Raw genomic sequence first — 15,317 nt, 5'->3', positions numbered from 1 at the left:
CGATCAAAGACTAAGCTTTTCGAAGTTCTTAAGGTGTACTCGTGAAAGCCGGCTATGTCAAACAGGAATAAATGTAAGAATAATGATCTTAACCAATATTGAGGCTTCTCCTCTGGTTTTCTAAACAGGTTTTGGTTCGTCCTTACACGGCTTTGACGAATCTTTCTTGCGTTAGTTTCAAACAGATCGATCGATGCTAATAGATAAATGCTACCTATGTTTTCTAAACGCTTCCATTGCAAAAACAATGCGATGCGAGCAAGTGACGAAAAAACTGAGACGCGCGTAGATGTTACGGTTCTACAGGCCAGACTCCAACGAGTCAGAAATAAAACTTGAATTCGATCAAGTCTCAGTAATACGGTAAACCTCTGGCATACATTCCAGTTATAATACAGGTTTAATATCACCTAATGATTATTTGAGTTTTAATTCTTACAATTTTATTTTCTTCTCTAGATCTATATAAAGAAAATAGACTATATAAAACTACCGTGGCAGAATTACCATTGAAAAAGATGTGGCTATTCAAAACATCTCGCCCGCATTTCCCGGGAATAAATTGTTATTGAGAGATTCAGTAATATTCTTCGTATCCTTGCTTGCTCTTGTACTATTATTACGTTTAATGGCCGGAGACATTACACCTGATGCTAGAAAGTATGGACTAGCGAACCCGTTAGCGCTTGCGGTAGTAGTAGCATGGGATGAAAGATTTGGAGTAGAAAATTGGTCATCATCTTCTGATGTGTGTTCAGTACTATTTGTTATGCCATCATTGTTACTATTAGATTCTTCATTTCCATAGTGCTTCGCTCCATTTTGGTGCTGTTCCTCTTTCGAGCTATTAGTCGGGTTCCTCTGTTGTTCCTCCCAAAGTATCTCTTCTTCATTTACTTCGTCTAGCTGTCTTTGTTGTTCCCTCAATCTTGTTTCTTCTCGAGCTTCGCTTTGTAACTCTTGGGCACGACTTAATGAAACAGTAGGCGTCGCACATGAACTAATAACAGGAACAGAGGTATCAATATCAATCGTTGTTTTCAATAAAGTAGCCATCCACCCTCTCATATCCTCCTTATTATCTACCGCGAAATAATGAACTCTTGGTTGTGTAAATGTTAACCCTTTCCTTGAACCAGGTTGTGGTGGGACAAGCTTAAAACAATACCGTCCTTTACCCGTACTTGCTGCATAAAGTGATACAATTTTATTCATCTTCTCTAGCAGGGACACCCTATGTGCCGTGATATCAATTAACCCACGTTCTTTAGTATCACTTGTACTTGCAAAATACGATAGTCTTGTACCATGTAGGTAAAAATTACTTGTTCTCCAAACACTCATTGCACCCGTCCCTTTCTTACTCATCCAACCAGAATAATCAGCATCTTTCATTGCTTCCTTAACTGAGATGGACCTAATACCTTCAACAAATGCTGATGTTTGCTGTTTCTTCATACCTGGTCGTACCTTTACTTGATGAGTTTTCTTCCCTTTCACAACTGCTTCACTGACTGATCTTTTCTTCATATCTTCTTCTAATAGGGCTGCCTTTGATGAACTTTCAACATTTTGATCCTTCGCACTTACAGATCTTCTATTCGGATCATCTGCACTTGTTAGTTTTTTCTTTTTAGAAGGAGACAAAGGACTTAGTGGAGTTCGACTGGCGGTGATGGTGGTTTCTTCTTGTTTTTTCTCTTTAGGTGTCCTTTTCAGAGCATTTTGAGTAAACTGTTGTCTAAAGGGACTAGTGACAAATGAACTTCTTTTCTTTTTGGTGGTTGCAGTTACTGTAGTTGCCGTAGTCGGTGTGCTTGCTGCAGTTGTGTCCATCGGTTCCTTGTTGGTCTCAAATGCATCATCTGTATCGCCATGGGCGGAGAAATAGGCTGAGCTGCCTCTATTATTATTATTGTTTTTTTGAGCGGATGATAGTTGTTGGTGTGGTTCATTTAATTCTTCTTCATCTCGAATGGATGCAGTATATATACTTGACGTTGGTCTTTCAATAGTTGAGTTATCACGGGTGTTATCATCTCCTGTGTCTAATGGAGCTAAGGTGGATATCCTATTCATCATATCATTTAAGGAATCTTCTGAATGTTTTTCCTTGTTGATATTAGTGTACAGGACAGAATCTCTGTTCCTTTGTCCATTAGAAATGTTTCTAGGATTGGAATTTATTGACGTGGCTCTAGTAATTGCCTGTGGTTGAATATTATAATTTTTGTTAGACTTCGAAGAAATATTCCTCATGGACGTTGAATGAGATAAATTTCCTGGAGAGAATTGACGATGGGGGTTTGGTGAATTCATAAAATTCATTGATGGAGAACTTTGTGGTTGTACCGGACTTGGATATGATGGTGGTTTAGGCGCTCTTCTTGGAGAAGTGAAAATGGTTTGATCTTCTGCTATTGTTTCCACGATCCCTGGAATATTTAACTGTTCCTTTTGTCTTGCGCTAGAGGAATTATTCTCAACCATTAATGAAGTCGGTCTGTGTTTTGGAATATTTTCATTTAATTGTGGTGTGCTTTGATCTCCAGAGATTGAACGTAGAGCTACATTTTCTAATGATTGTGACCCTTTCCACGATTCACCTCCCTTATTTGAAGGTTGTTGTTGATCAATAAACGCCGGTGGCATCAAAAGACTAGCTCTGTTTGCCTGCGTCCCTGCCATATTTATTGCTTCTTTAATTGACTCTATTTCCTTAAATATCTCAAATCTAGTACCAAATGAACTGATATCTAATTCTCTTAGATGGGCTAATTCTAATTCAAGTAATATTTTTCCTGATATCTTATGTTGTTGAAATTTGGAAGCGGATTGGACATCGAATCCACAAAGTATAAAATATGCAGTTACCTCTTCTGGAGACCAACTTTCAGCTAATTCTTTCTTTAATTGAGAGGCTTCAATACCATTAATGGCTGATGAGTTTTTACTTTTGATGGTCGAAAGTTCATCTGATGAAGTTGCTGGAAGGTTCAAATTTTGAAGTTTATTATTAATATCGGATACGTCCAAATCATCCGTAGTTGACGTTATAGTGCCGTGTGTTAGACTTGGCGTAGCATTTCCGCTAGAAATGATCGAATGTTCTGGGACATCGTCATTTTTGAAATCTTCCAGAGCTCTATCTATGTCACTCATGGTACTCTTTACAGATATCGTTCGATCTTTATTTGCTGCTTTCTGTATGGAAACAGTAGCGGCGGTTTCTATTGCTTGTGGAGTTGGTAATTCACTTCCTGAATCATTGAGGGACGATTTCGATATATTTCTATTATCTTCACCAATTACAGTATTCATTCTTTTTAAAGATTTCGCTCTCATTAAAGTGGGCTTCCTTTCAGTACTAATAATTTGAGTAAATACGACGGGGTAAAGACCTTCTTCACCGGTTCTTAAATTACGACCAAAATACCACCCATCATTATATTCTTCATCATCTGTTAGAACCTCAATTTTATCACCGGGCCTCATGTCTAATTCATCCTCCATTCTTTTGGAATACTCATTTATACAAATGTACATTGGATATTGTTTTTGAACTTTTGGCGAGATGGGGCTATTGAATGATGAATCTGACACATGTCTTATACGGGTTGGGGATACATCACCAGAGGTAATTATTGATGGTAAGCCATTAGGTACGTTCATTGTGTATTATATTTAAATGTGGACTTAATCGAATTAAATAATAATGATACAAATCCTCTATGATTGTTATGATTTTATTTGTAAAAAAACGCCTTCAAATCAAAGGTTGAGATGGACTTCGTTTCTTCGTAATAAAAAATCACAGGCTAGTTTCAAATGAATCAATGAACTATTGTGGAATCTAATCTCTGGTACCGATAAAATCCACTGAACTTCTAAGGTGTTAACACTGGTTGGTATTCAAGTCTTACCTTGTTAATTCATATTCCATATGTTACCTTCCCTGTTTCTTATTTTTGAATGCTCAGTGGAAAGTTCAAGTTTTCAGATTCGGAAGTTCATGATTTGATTCTTAGGCGGGAAAGAAAGCTGCTTACACGTGGCGGAAAATAACACCGGAGGGGCATCTATCTACGAGGAGTTAGAGAGGAAAGAAGGTTGAAAGTTCTTGGCAAGAGCTTCTAAGATTTTACGGGTAGTTAATTATTCAGGATAATAATAAGAGGCTGTTTTCTGTTGGGGGGAACAAAATGTTATTCCTTTTTATAAGTTATATATAATAAGATTGCATTATGTTATATTATTTTTATCAAAAGATATGTTTTGCTATTTGTAGTGCCCTAATAGAGCTTGGAGGAAAGGGGATCAAAATCAGATTTGATGTATTCATGTGAAACTAACTCTGCCTATTTGCTGTGATAATGGGCTTCTTATAATGGGTCTGTACCGACATAGGCATTGAGAGTTCTCTGTAAATTTGGGAGATAACGTATGGTTATGTGGGCATTCTTGATATCTTAAATCTCTTGAACCACGGAATTTACCATATCTAATGTATCGCCAATCTTCCAATTGTTTTTCCAGTAAGAACTTGGGGCGTCTGTTAGTTTTCAATGACAATTTAAAGCGTTTCATTGAGCGACCCGTGTTAATGTTCGACTTTCTAAGGTGACTCAGCTTTTCTTGGCCGTTCTGATGTGTCCTGGGAGCAGATTTTACTTTAGATATTGAATGGGTAGAAAAAAATATAGTCCGAAACGACTCTATAACCAAGCAAGTAGCTCAAAACCGATAGCAACAACCTAATCCATATTTCTATCAACTCAGTCGTCATGAACTGATACCATAGCAATGAATTCATTGGTAAAACATAACAGGAATAGCATCGTCCATAAAACCTACCGATATACAAAAACATTTCTTGACCTCGGTTTCCATGTAGTTTACTAATAAGCCGTTCGTAACTTCTATTCTTTTGTGTTTTAATTTGTTACCTTTTGTTACTGGCACTAAAAAAAATGTCAAAATATTATGTCGCTTTGTCACCATTTCCCAAACAGTAGAAAAAACCACATGAATGACCCTTACGTAACAGTTGATTCAACTCTTTTCACTCTTTTCTTTCGCAGTATTATCAATTTAACGTCTTTCAATTTCACAGAGCTTCTACATAGTGCACAATGTCCATCACGTCTGTTTGTTCTTGAACTATTAACCATTTGAAACAAGCAATCGCAACAAAATACATGACCACAAGGTGTAAGAAGTGCCTCATCAGGAGGATCCATACAAATGGGACATTGATATGCTGTTAATGGCTTGTTTGGTTCGTGTTGTTGTGATTTTTCTTTTTCATTTTCAGGTTCTTCGTCTACAATTTCAATCACTTGTTGTTCTGCAGCATCTAAATCTATTGCTTCCATTAAAGTATCGAAGCCGGCACTTGAAGATGTGTGGCGAGTTCGCGGTTCTGTACGAGCCATTTCTATACTATTTCCATCGTTCGCTGTATCTGTGGTAGGAACCGTCGTCGTGGTGGCAGTATTATTTGTTCCATGTAAAGAGGTGTCAGCTGAGAATACCTGTGTCGATAGATTGATTACTTCATCTGGTTCATCTATTAACTCTGGACTTGCAGTTGAGTGGTCATTTTCCTCTAATGCACGAGATAAGTCAAGTGAATCATCATCAGCATCATCGATTTCTTCTACATCTTCTACCTCTTCTAGATCAGAGTTTTCAAGGTTAAGGGTTGGTCCCGGAAGTGCAGGAGGGGTTTGTGTTTCATTTAAAATATTTATAGGAGAAGGTTCAATATTGCCAGATATTTCATCAATTTCTTGTTGTTGGCTTTCCAACTCTGTAGGGTCCTCTGACGATGACGTAGAGGTTAGTCTTCTTCTTTTATTATTTTGTTCATGATAATCATCTTCTATTTCCCGTTCAGACAAAGACCGCTCAGAATTAATATCTCCCATAATTATCCTCTGAGGAGAAGGGTCGGTCTATTGGGTCCTTCTACCATAGAAAATCATAAAAACAAAATAGCCAAAGTACCTTGTAGTGATTTCAATAGTCAATTCGGTATTGTTTCCATCATTACACATTCAATAATGTTTACACACTTTCATTTGCCGAGACTGCATTTCAACATCAGTGCATTATCTATTGAACATCCGTACATTCATAAACATTTGCCATACTGTAAATATTTTTGACGCAGTCTCTACCAAATTTCCCGTCTTTGAGATATTTCCCGCCCCCACTATTCTCTCTGAAACAATTTCTCTCGAACATTTAGTTTAATATTCGGCCTAGAATCCTTCTTTGACAGGAACAGTAGGGAGAACATACACCCTTGGTAGGAGTTCCTTCCTGCCCAGCTCTCCAGTAGGCGCTGAGTTAAGGAATAGTTGATCTATAGAGGTAATATTAACGATAGGGCATATAATTAAGACAAGGTTCAATTTGTAAACAAAAGCTAAAAGTACCAAAAATAACACAGAAAACCAGCAAAAAATGTCAGGTAACGGTGCTCAAGGTACTAAATTCAGAATTTCTGTATGTAAACTATTGAAAATTATCAAATTATAGAAAAAAAAATGCAATAGTGGAAATTATGGACAAATTGATTGATTCGATCTTTTTATATGAAACCAAGTTAGGAAATAATAAATGTGACATATCGAATGTAATACAGAATTACGAATACCAACGTAGAAGGAGGTTTACAGACTAGGTTAAAAGTATTTATAAGATTACATTACAATATAAGATATATTCGAATGGAAAATGGAAATATACCAAAACTATGTCAACAGCGACGACTTCAGCGTAAACTATTAATAAAAACAAATGAACAAGAAAGTGGACATCAAAACAGCACATCTAAAATGCTGAAAACTCAAATATGCAAGCATTATATTCCTGGATACACGATCAAAAGTACAGACTATCATATAGATCAGGAACAATTTTCGAATCTCATTCACAACACTATAGCACATTTAACAATGAATACTTTTTACTAACAATTCAAAATATTATTATAATTTCCTTCTCTTTAATACCTTTCGGCTCATATAAATTTTATGAACTGAAATCCTTTTAATAAAAAGTAAGGAAATAAAAAAATAATAGCCAAATTTTTTAATATAGTTAGGTTTACCAACTGGTGCCATCATGAACTGTGCTGATAACACAGGTGCTAGAAACCTGTACATCATCGCTGTCAAGGGTTCTGGTTCCAGATTAAGTAGATTACCTGCTGCCTCTTTAGGTGATATGGTTATGGCTACTGTTAAGAAGGGTAAGCCAGAATTAAGAAAGAAAGTTATGCCAGCTATTGTTGTTCGTCAATCCAAATCATGGAGAAGAAAAGATGGTGTTTACTTATACTTTGAAGATAATGCTGGTGTCATTGCTAATCCAAAGGGTGAAATGAAGGGTTCAGCTATTACTGGTCCAGTCGGTAAAGAATGTGCCGATTTGTGGCCAAGAGTTGCCTCTAACTCTGGTGTTGTCGTTTAAACAAACTAAGTATATAAAGAAGTAAAACAGAGGGGAAACTAAACTAAATCTCAATAATTTTAGATCATTATTATAAAATAATAAAAACAAATAATAATAATATAATAGTATATTCCTTTGTATTTAGTAATTTAAATGAAAATATAATAGAAATTCAAGAAAAAAAAGAAAAAAGAAAAAAATCAAAGTAGAATCAATAAAGGGCACATTAACGTTCGGTTGTCGACAAAAAAAAAATAATGATTTATTAGTCCAATGTTGATTACCAGACGGTCAACACTCTTAGTTATTCAACTGCAACTAACAGCCGAATCATAGGATGACAATTGTTTCCTATTTCTTCAATACTGGTAGGCGTTACTATATGAATGTAATGATTAGCTAAATTATATATGTATAAATAAACTATAACTGATGTGAATATTTGATAAAGTATAATAGTATAATGATGAATATTGGAAAACGGGAAGAAACAAAAGAAAACTGTAGGTGGTACTCAACCAATGTTACGTATCTATCAATTCGACGTAGTTACTTGGAATAATCCCCGTTTGACCATTTTCTCTCTTTGCCTTCCACCATCTTCCCTCTATATCTGACACTTTTAAAATTTCACCTTGATCAAATGAAATTTCATAAGCATCTGCATCATCAGCTTGATATGAATACAACGCTTTGACTGTATATGTAAAATTATCATCATCTAATTCACTATATAATCCTAAAGTGTCACCCATTGACGTTGCTGTATTCCCGTTAGATGTCTCAGTCATGTAAGTGTTTACATTCTGTGAATTTTCGTGATGAGCCGTGTTGTTGTTGTTGTTGTTGTTATCATAATTTGGTAACTGTTGAATGGAACCATTAAAATGAGAAGATGGTTCAGTATTTTCGAATCCAGTTAATGCAGTTGATGAGACATAGTGTTGAAGTGGACCCGTTTGATAAAATCCATCATCGTTTGCCGCTATTGAAGTCCCATTATTATCCAAAGAGGTAATATTGTTGTTGTAACCACTAGTGTTATTATTATTATTGTTATTTGTAGGTAATCGGCCATTCTTATGATTCATGGAACGACGACGATATGATTTCAATATTAGACTTTGGTAAGGAGAAGGTTTTATACCATTAAATGAGAATGAATCTATCCATCTATTTGTTGGGGAAGCGTTATCACCACCGAAATAAAAGACCCAAATCAAATTAACTATTGATAATAATATTACTCCTGCTGAAGCGGCAGCTTTCCTTGAACCATCAGAATATACTAAATTTGTAGCACTATTAGTTGTATATACGAATGCGATTGATATGGACCCTGTTAAGAATAGTTTATAGTAATTTATTAGATCATATGAGTAGAAGATCATTAGTATGACAATTATTATGAATTGATAAGCGATCCCCCACCATGTAAATCGTGGGAATGCTTCATTATCTGCAGCGGAAGATATAGAACCAGCTATTGTTATGATCCATGCTATTATTGCAATAGATAGAGTGGACATAGCGAATGGATCACCGAATAAATTTTGGCCATTAAATGAATGGTTAATACGATTTCTTGTTCGTTGTGCTTTAGCTTGAGCTCTATCTGGGATTGCCATAGTGATTTATATTGCTAATATTTTTGGCTAAGTTGTTTCTAATGATATGTTTATGTGAAAAGAAACGATGTTTTGGTTCTCGATGAGATGGCAATATGAGGATATGGATATATCTGTAATCTGTACGACACTAAGTTTCCAAGGGACAAATAAAATAAAAGGGAGCAATGTTTTGCTAAAAGGAATGAAATGAAGTTGGTTTTCTTATCTTGTCGTGTCTCGGATACCCAGCTGACGATGTTTATGTGTTTTAGATAGAAATCAGTTGGAAAAAAATAACCTTTGATTATTAACGGAATTATACGTTTACTTGAAGTAGCTATCAAAATGTATATCGGATCGGTAATATTGACAGTTATCACGGGATACTAAACTGGACACTAAAATACGTAAGTAAAAGTCAAATAAAGTTTGATCTTCCTTCCTGTGAAACATTCCAGTTATTCAAAACATGTCAAAATTTGATAAAGTTTCCATTTTTCTTCTTACGCGTCTCATCAAAAGCGTCGCGTTATCGGCATCTTATAGACAGACTGACTATTTAGAAGGACTATCCATAATTATATAGTTTCTGTTTATTATATATTAGGGGAAAATCCTTCATTTTTAGAATATATTAGAAAATATATTATATTGTCTTCGTAAACTGTATGTTGTTGTTTTGTGTTTATATACAAGTTAAAGTGGGCAGGTAAGTATCCATGAGGGGGAGGGGTGAACTTTTTTAATACCCCTTCCTCTTGGCATCCTTAACTACATCCATCATTCTCTTAAAAGCCAACATGAAGACTTTCCTATGTCTCAATGATTTCTTTAATTCAGCAGCTTTCCCTGGTTTCATATAAAATTGTTGTTTCCTTCTATCTTTATTAATTTCATTACTAAAAATTAATGAGTTTAAACTTCTCATTCCTGCAATTGTATTCCCATTCCTTACGTCGATGACTCTACCTGCATATGTGTCTATTAATTTGGATCCCATTGCTGCTTCTCTAGGGTTCAATCTCATCAAGTTTGGTACGTCTACTTGTCGTAATGCCGATGGTGGTGGGGGTGGTGGTGAGTTCATGTTTGATCTGGCGAATGCGGGCGTGGGTAAGATGCCATTACTATTATTATTATTATCATTCCCATTTCCCTTCTTATCGAAGTTAAGGTTAAGGTTTAAATGAGAAAGTGGGTTTAATTCATCAGGAGTAGGGAATGAAGAGTTGTTATTATTATTACCTTTATTTGATAGTACTATGTTTTCGGATATGGACCTTTTTGTTATTATCCTGAGGGGTAATAATGTATTTAGTTTAGACATCTTATGTAAGGTGCTGGTGGTTGTTTTCTGATCTTTGAGCTTATTACGTAGTTGATTTGTAAAGGTATTACTTGTAATATCAATTATGTAGATATGTTGTATATTTGTTTAAGGTTTTACGGAATACCGCGGGCTAGTTTTTCCTTACAGAAAGGATGAATTTAATTATTTTTTGGTAAAGGTGAAAAAATTCATAGAAATTCTTTGGCAGCAACATGTTGGTAATTCGCAATTTTTGATTATATGCTTTCCTTTAAAGGAAGGGTGTGTAGATAAGGTTTTTTTATAAGAATATCGTTGTTACGAGCACATCAATTGAAGAATATTTTACAGGAATGGAAGTATCTGCTGCCGTTAATAAAGTAGATGAAAAAAATGAGCATGGAAATGGTGTCAACCAAGTAGCCACTACTGAGTTAGAAGACGTTGGTACAACAATTGAACCTTTTACTAATGCAGTAGCAGGAGGAGAAGATGCAAATGGTGAAGAAACGAAAAAGAAGAAGAATAAGAAGAAGAAAAAGAAGAAAGCTAACAATATTAAAAGTATTGTTACATTTTATCCTGATGAAATTTATCCTGAAGGTGAATGGATGAATTATGATCAAGATTTCAATTTGAAAAGGACTACTGATGAGGAAGGACGTTATTTAAGTAGAGATATGGAGAATCAGACTCATTGGAATGAAGTTAGGAAAGGTGCTGAGATACATCGTCGTGTTCGTAAGAATGTTCAAAATAAATTGAAACCTGGTATGACATTGACAGAAATTGCGGACATTATTGAGAATGCCACTAGAAAATTTACTGGAGCAGAAGATTTGAATAGTATGGAGAATCCAAAGAGTCAAGGGATAGGGTTCCCCACTGGTCTTTCAATAAATCATATTGCCGCGCATTTCACACCCAATGCTGGAGATAAGACTGTTTTGAAGCATGAAGATGTTATGAAAGTTGATTTTGGTGTTCAAGTCAATGGTAACATTATTGATTCTGCATGGACAGTTTCATTTGATGATAAATATGATAATTTGATTACCGCGGTGCGTGAAGCTACATACACGGGTATTAAAGAAGCTGGTATTGATGTTAGATTGACAGATATTGGGGAAGCCATTCAAGAAGTGATGGAATCTTATGAAGTGGAACTTAATGGAGAAACTTTCCAAGTGAAACCATGTAGAAATTTATGTGGACATAATATTGGACCATATAGAATTCATGGTGGTAAATCAGTCCCCATTGTCAAAAACGGAGACAATACGAAGATGGAAGAAGGTGAACATTTTGCCATTGAAACTTTCGGGTCTACAGGACGTGGGTATGTCGTGACTGATGGAGAATGTTCACATTACGCTAGAACACCAAATGTGACCACCATGCCAAGTTTAAGTAGTGCTAAGAAATTATTAAAGACCATTGACGATAAATTTGGTACGTTACCATTTTGTCGTCGTTACCTGGACCGTCTAGGAGAGGAAAAATATCTGTTTGCATTGAATCAATTAGTGAGACAAGGTATTGTTCAAGATTATCCACCCTTAGTTGACATTGAAGGGTCCTATACGGCTCAATTCGAGCATACTATATTGTTACATCCACATAAGAAGGAAGTTGTGTCCAAGGGCCCAGATTACTAGCCCGGGCGACTGTGAATGAATGGATATGGATACTCCTTGTACTGTGAGTGAGTGGGTGATGAGTATAAGTAAGATATATATATATATAAGTTCCCTCCCTGTACGTATAAACGAACAAAAAAACAAATAAAATCTCTACCTATGGACGTATTTGTATTTGAGGAGCAGCAGCCGCTGAACTCTCACTCCCTCTATCTCTATGTTTGAAAACCCAGTCACCACAGCCACCTTGCCCACCCCAGAGCCCAGGGCCCAGGGCCCAGGGGTGTTACCCTAACACAACAACACCAATATAACAATTTTTCCCTTTTTCTCGCCTTTACGCACAGCAAAGAGTTATTGTCAGCTCGTTAGTTATTGTCATTATCGCCAATTATGCCATCATAGTCGGAATACTACACTATACTATACTACACGTATGATCCATTATTTTTTAACTAGACAGAGGTACATCTAAGCTCTATACTCTAGCAACTCTTCAATAGTTGTATTAAACCTGTACTCTCTATTTATCAATCATCTACCCAATCACACAAATAATGTCTGCTGTGGAAATCAAACCCGACGTTTTGGAGTATAAATGTATGTCATAACTAATATCTTTAACATTCCCGTATCCCTGTCAATCTGGGTTCTGTTTCTGTTTCTGTTTCTGCCCTCCTTATTTCTTTAACCACTCACATTCATTCACGTTACAAAAGCTGGTGCCATCCAATATACAAGTGGATTGCCAAGAGAAAAGAAGGAAATAAAAACCTCAAAACTATACGCAGTAAATAATAATAAACATTGGAGGAGGAGACAGAACAGCCCCCCACACACACAAAAGATAACTCATCCATATTAAAGCACAATTACTAACAATTCAACATATATCTTTCCTGCTTTTTTTTATAGCTCCATTAATTGAACAATCTACTGAATATGCTTCCATTACGAACAATTCGGAGCAAACAATCGCATTCAAAGTGAAAACTACTGCTCCAAAATTTTACTGTGTTAGACCAAATGCTGCCATCGTAGAACCTGGTGAAACGGTACAAATTCAAGTCATCTTTCTAGGTTTGACTGAAGAACCAGCTTCTGATTTCAAATGTCGTGACAAATTCTTAGTCATTACACTTCCTGCTCCTTACGATTTGACTAATAAAAACGTCTCAGAGATTTGGAACGATTTGGAATCAGAATTTAAACAACAAGCTGTCTCAAAGAAAATTAAAGTCAAATATTTAATAAATAAAACCACTCAACCAACACAAGAACAACAAGAACAAAAACAAACTATAGATATCCAACAACAACAACAACAACCAATTGCCACTGAAGAACATACAACAGAAGAAAAAGAACCATTGAACCAACAAATGAAACAACAGCAACAACAAGAAGAAGTAAAGGAAAAACCAACTATCGTTGAAGAAAAGAAATTAATCGATGATGAAAGTGAAGAATTAGATAACACCCCAAAGGTTGCTCCATCTACTTCTACCACTACTACCACTAGTAGTGATGAAGATACCGCTACAGCTAAAACCACTTCTACTACCGCTACTACTACTACCTCTGAAGGTTCAATGAATATTGTACCATTCATAGTGATCGCTTTATTAGCCTTCCTATTACGTTGGTTGTATTCATGATCTTTTTTTTCCTTACTTTATAAGTCTCTTTTTTTCTTCCCATATTATTTTTTGTGAAAAAAATTATAACAAACAAACAAACAAATAAACAAACAACCAAATAAACAAATAAATAAATAAATATTTAAATATTTAAATATTTAAATTTAAATACGTAATATCTTAGCGTTGATTTAACTAAACTAAAGAAATTAACTAAAAAAAACTGTGCCTTACTTACTTGTCTTTCTTTTTTTCTTTCTCTTCCAAGCATAATACTCCTTTCTTTATATATTTTTATACTTGAAGGGAAAGAATACACTATGAAACAAAACAAAACAAATAATATGATACATATGTTAATCTAATCTTACATATCAAAAATGCTTCGGAAAAAAATTGTTCCTTCATAAAATGTGCTATTTATAATATACATAATTCATACATAAACTAAAAACAAAAATTGATGAGATTTTGGGATCTTATCTTGTGGAGCAATATCAGATTTATATGTTTCAATCATTTATTAATAATATACAATGTTTTCTTCGTGGTTTTTATATATTATATAATTAAAAGTGTATTTAAACTAATACCTAACATTCTTGCATTTCATGTCCTTTATATAATTTCTCATTTGGACAGAAATATTATCTTCACATAAGAACCGGAGATATTCAGACGTAGTCGGATAAGCCTATTCTAATCTATAAATTTTTCTTAGTAATATTCTTACAACTTTTCTATTATTTTCTAGAATCATATTTCGTAATGTTCCATAGAGTTCCAGAACTTATGTTCTATCTTGGATCTACTCTATGACTAATCTTGCTCTTAAGATTCTTATCCTATGCATCTATAGAATGTTCGGTTCCAGCATACCGCCCATGGTTGAATAGCGTTAATATATCCAATCCTTGGTTAACTCAGTAAAAGTTTTTACTGGTAGTGGTTTAGTAAGAATGTCTGCGATGTTTTCCTTAGTGTTAATATATTCGAGTTTGATATCCTTTTCTTTTATCTCTTCTTTTAATCTTAGTAGTCTAATTGCATAAAACTTTTTCTTCATAATTTTTTCATCATTGTTTTTCATGGAGGCTATTCCTGGTTGGCTATCAGAGATCAATTTCGGTTCTATAGTTTTATCTTCGATTTCTTTTACTAGGGCCGTTAATAATTCAAATTGAGGAATAGCTTGGCTAACAGAGTATAATTCTGCTTCTGTTGATGAAGAGCATGTGATAGTACTTTTGGATGAAGTTCCGGCAATAATGTTATCATTCAGCTTTATTATATGACCGTATTGAGACTTGAAGTTTTCTTGGTTTGCGAATGAAGCGTCACATATTATATTCAATTTATTGTGGGTATTTGAATTGTTTGATTTCAACCATATTAATTTCCTTCCTCTTGTGTTCCATAAATATTGGATCAGTTCTTTAGCTAATTGGATTACCGTACCACTTGGATATAATGTATGTCTTGCTAGTACGTTAATGTAGTATAATAAATCAAATCTGTATTTGTAACCAACATAAGATGCGAGTCCAATGATTTGTTGCATCCATTTCACCTTTTGGTTATATTCTTGTTTGGTAACTTTGATGTCCTCCTTTTCTATAATCAGACCTGGGGTTCCTGGGACTTTCCTTAGCTT

General features: G+C 35.0%; 8 protein-coding genes across 8 annotated transcripts; 3 read left to right on the top strand and 5 right to left on the bottom strand.

Annotated features, from left to right (window-relative positions):
- Positions 1–528: 528 nt before the first annotated feature.
- Positions 529–3,672, bottom strand: BOI2 (Boi2p; the record flags this gene model as incomplete). Its single annotated transcript, XM_003667503.1, has 1 exon — positions 529–3,672. The coding sequence occupies one exon, from the start codon at positions 3,670–3,672 to the stop codon at positions 529–531; it is 3,144 nt and encodes a 1,047-aa protein (XP_003667551.1).
- Positions 3,673–5,036: 1,364 nt separating this feature from the next.
- Positions 5,037–5,930, bottom strand: SLX8 (SUMO-targeted ubiquitin ligase complex subunit SLX8; the record flags this gene model as incomplete). The annotated part of the gene is made up of 1 exon (XM_003667502.1): positions 5,037–5,930. One exon carries the CDS (start codon positions 5,928–5,930, stop codon positions 5,037–5,039), a length of 894 nt encoding a protein of 297 aa, XP_003667550.1.
- Positions 5,931–6,471: 541 nt separating this feature from the next.
- Positions 6,472–7,482, top strand: RPL23B (60S ribosomal protein uL14; the record flags this gene model as incomplete). Its single annotated transcript, XM_003667501.1, has 2 exons — positions 6,472–6,513; positions 7,111–7,482. 2 exons carry the CDS (start codon positions 6,472–6,474, stop codon positions 7,480–7,482), a joined length of 414 nt encoding a protein of 137 aa, XP_003667549.1.
- A 506-nt stretch (positions 7,483–7,988) lies between these two features.
- Positions 7,989–9,092, bottom strand: SHO1 (osmosensor SHO1; the record flags this gene model as incomplete). Its single annotated transcript, XM_003667500.1, has 1 exon — positions 7,989–9,092. The coding sequence occupies one exon, from the start codon at positions 9,090–9,092 to the stop codon at positions 7,989–7,991; it is 1,104 nt and encodes a 367-aa protein (XP_003667548.1).
- Positions 9,093–9,816: 724 nt separating this feature from the next.
- On the bottom strand, positions 9,817–10,401 carry MRP21 (mitochondrial 37S ribosomal protein bS21m; the record flags this gene model as incomplete). The annotated part of the gene is made up of 1 exon (XM_003667499.1): positions 9,817–10,401. The coding sequence occupies one exon, from the start codon at positions 10,399–10,401 to the stop codon at positions 9,817–9,819; it is 585 nt and encodes a 194-aa protein (XP_003667547.1).
- A 335-nt stretch (positions 10,402–10,736) lies between these two features.
- Positions 10,737–12,041, top strand: MAP2 (methionine aminopeptidase; the record flags this gene model as incomplete). The annotated part of the gene is made up of 1 exon (XM_003667498.1): positions 10,737–12,041. One exon carries the CDS (start codon positions 10,737–10,739, stop codon positions 12,039–12,041), a length of 1,305 nt encoding a protein of 434 aa, XP_003667546.1.
- Positions 12,042–12,580: 539 nt separating this feature from the next.
- On the top strand, positions 12,581–13,681 carry NDAI0A01440 (uncharacterized protein; the record flags this gene model as incomplete). The annotated part of the gene is made up of 2 exons (XM_003667497.1): positions 12,581–12,623; positions 12,939–13,681. The coding sequence occupies 2 exons, from the start codon at positions 12,581–12,583 to the stop codon at positions 13,679–13,681; spliced, it is 786 nt and encodes a 261-aa protein (XP_003667545.1).
- Positions 13,682–14,561: 880 nt separating this feature from the next.
- Positions 14,562–15,317, bottom strand: NDAI0A01430 (Ty1/Copia family ribonuclease HI; the record flags this gene model as incomplete). The annotated part of the gene is made up of 1 exon (XM_003667496.2): positions 14,562–15,317. A coding segment is annotated over one exon (756 nt), but the record flags the coding sequence as incomplete, so codon positions are not given.

Source organism: Naumovozyma dairenensis, chromosome 1, assembly GCF_000227115.2.
Source record: "Naumovozyma dairenensis CBS 421 chromosome 1, complete genome".
NCBI lineage: Eukaryota > Fungi > Ascomycota > Saccharomycetes > Saccharomycetales > Saccharomycetaceae > Naumovozyma > Naumovozyma dairenensis.
The sequence above is the reverse complement of the archived record's forward strand: the minus strand, read 5'-3'. Positions and strand labels throughout refer to the sequence as shown.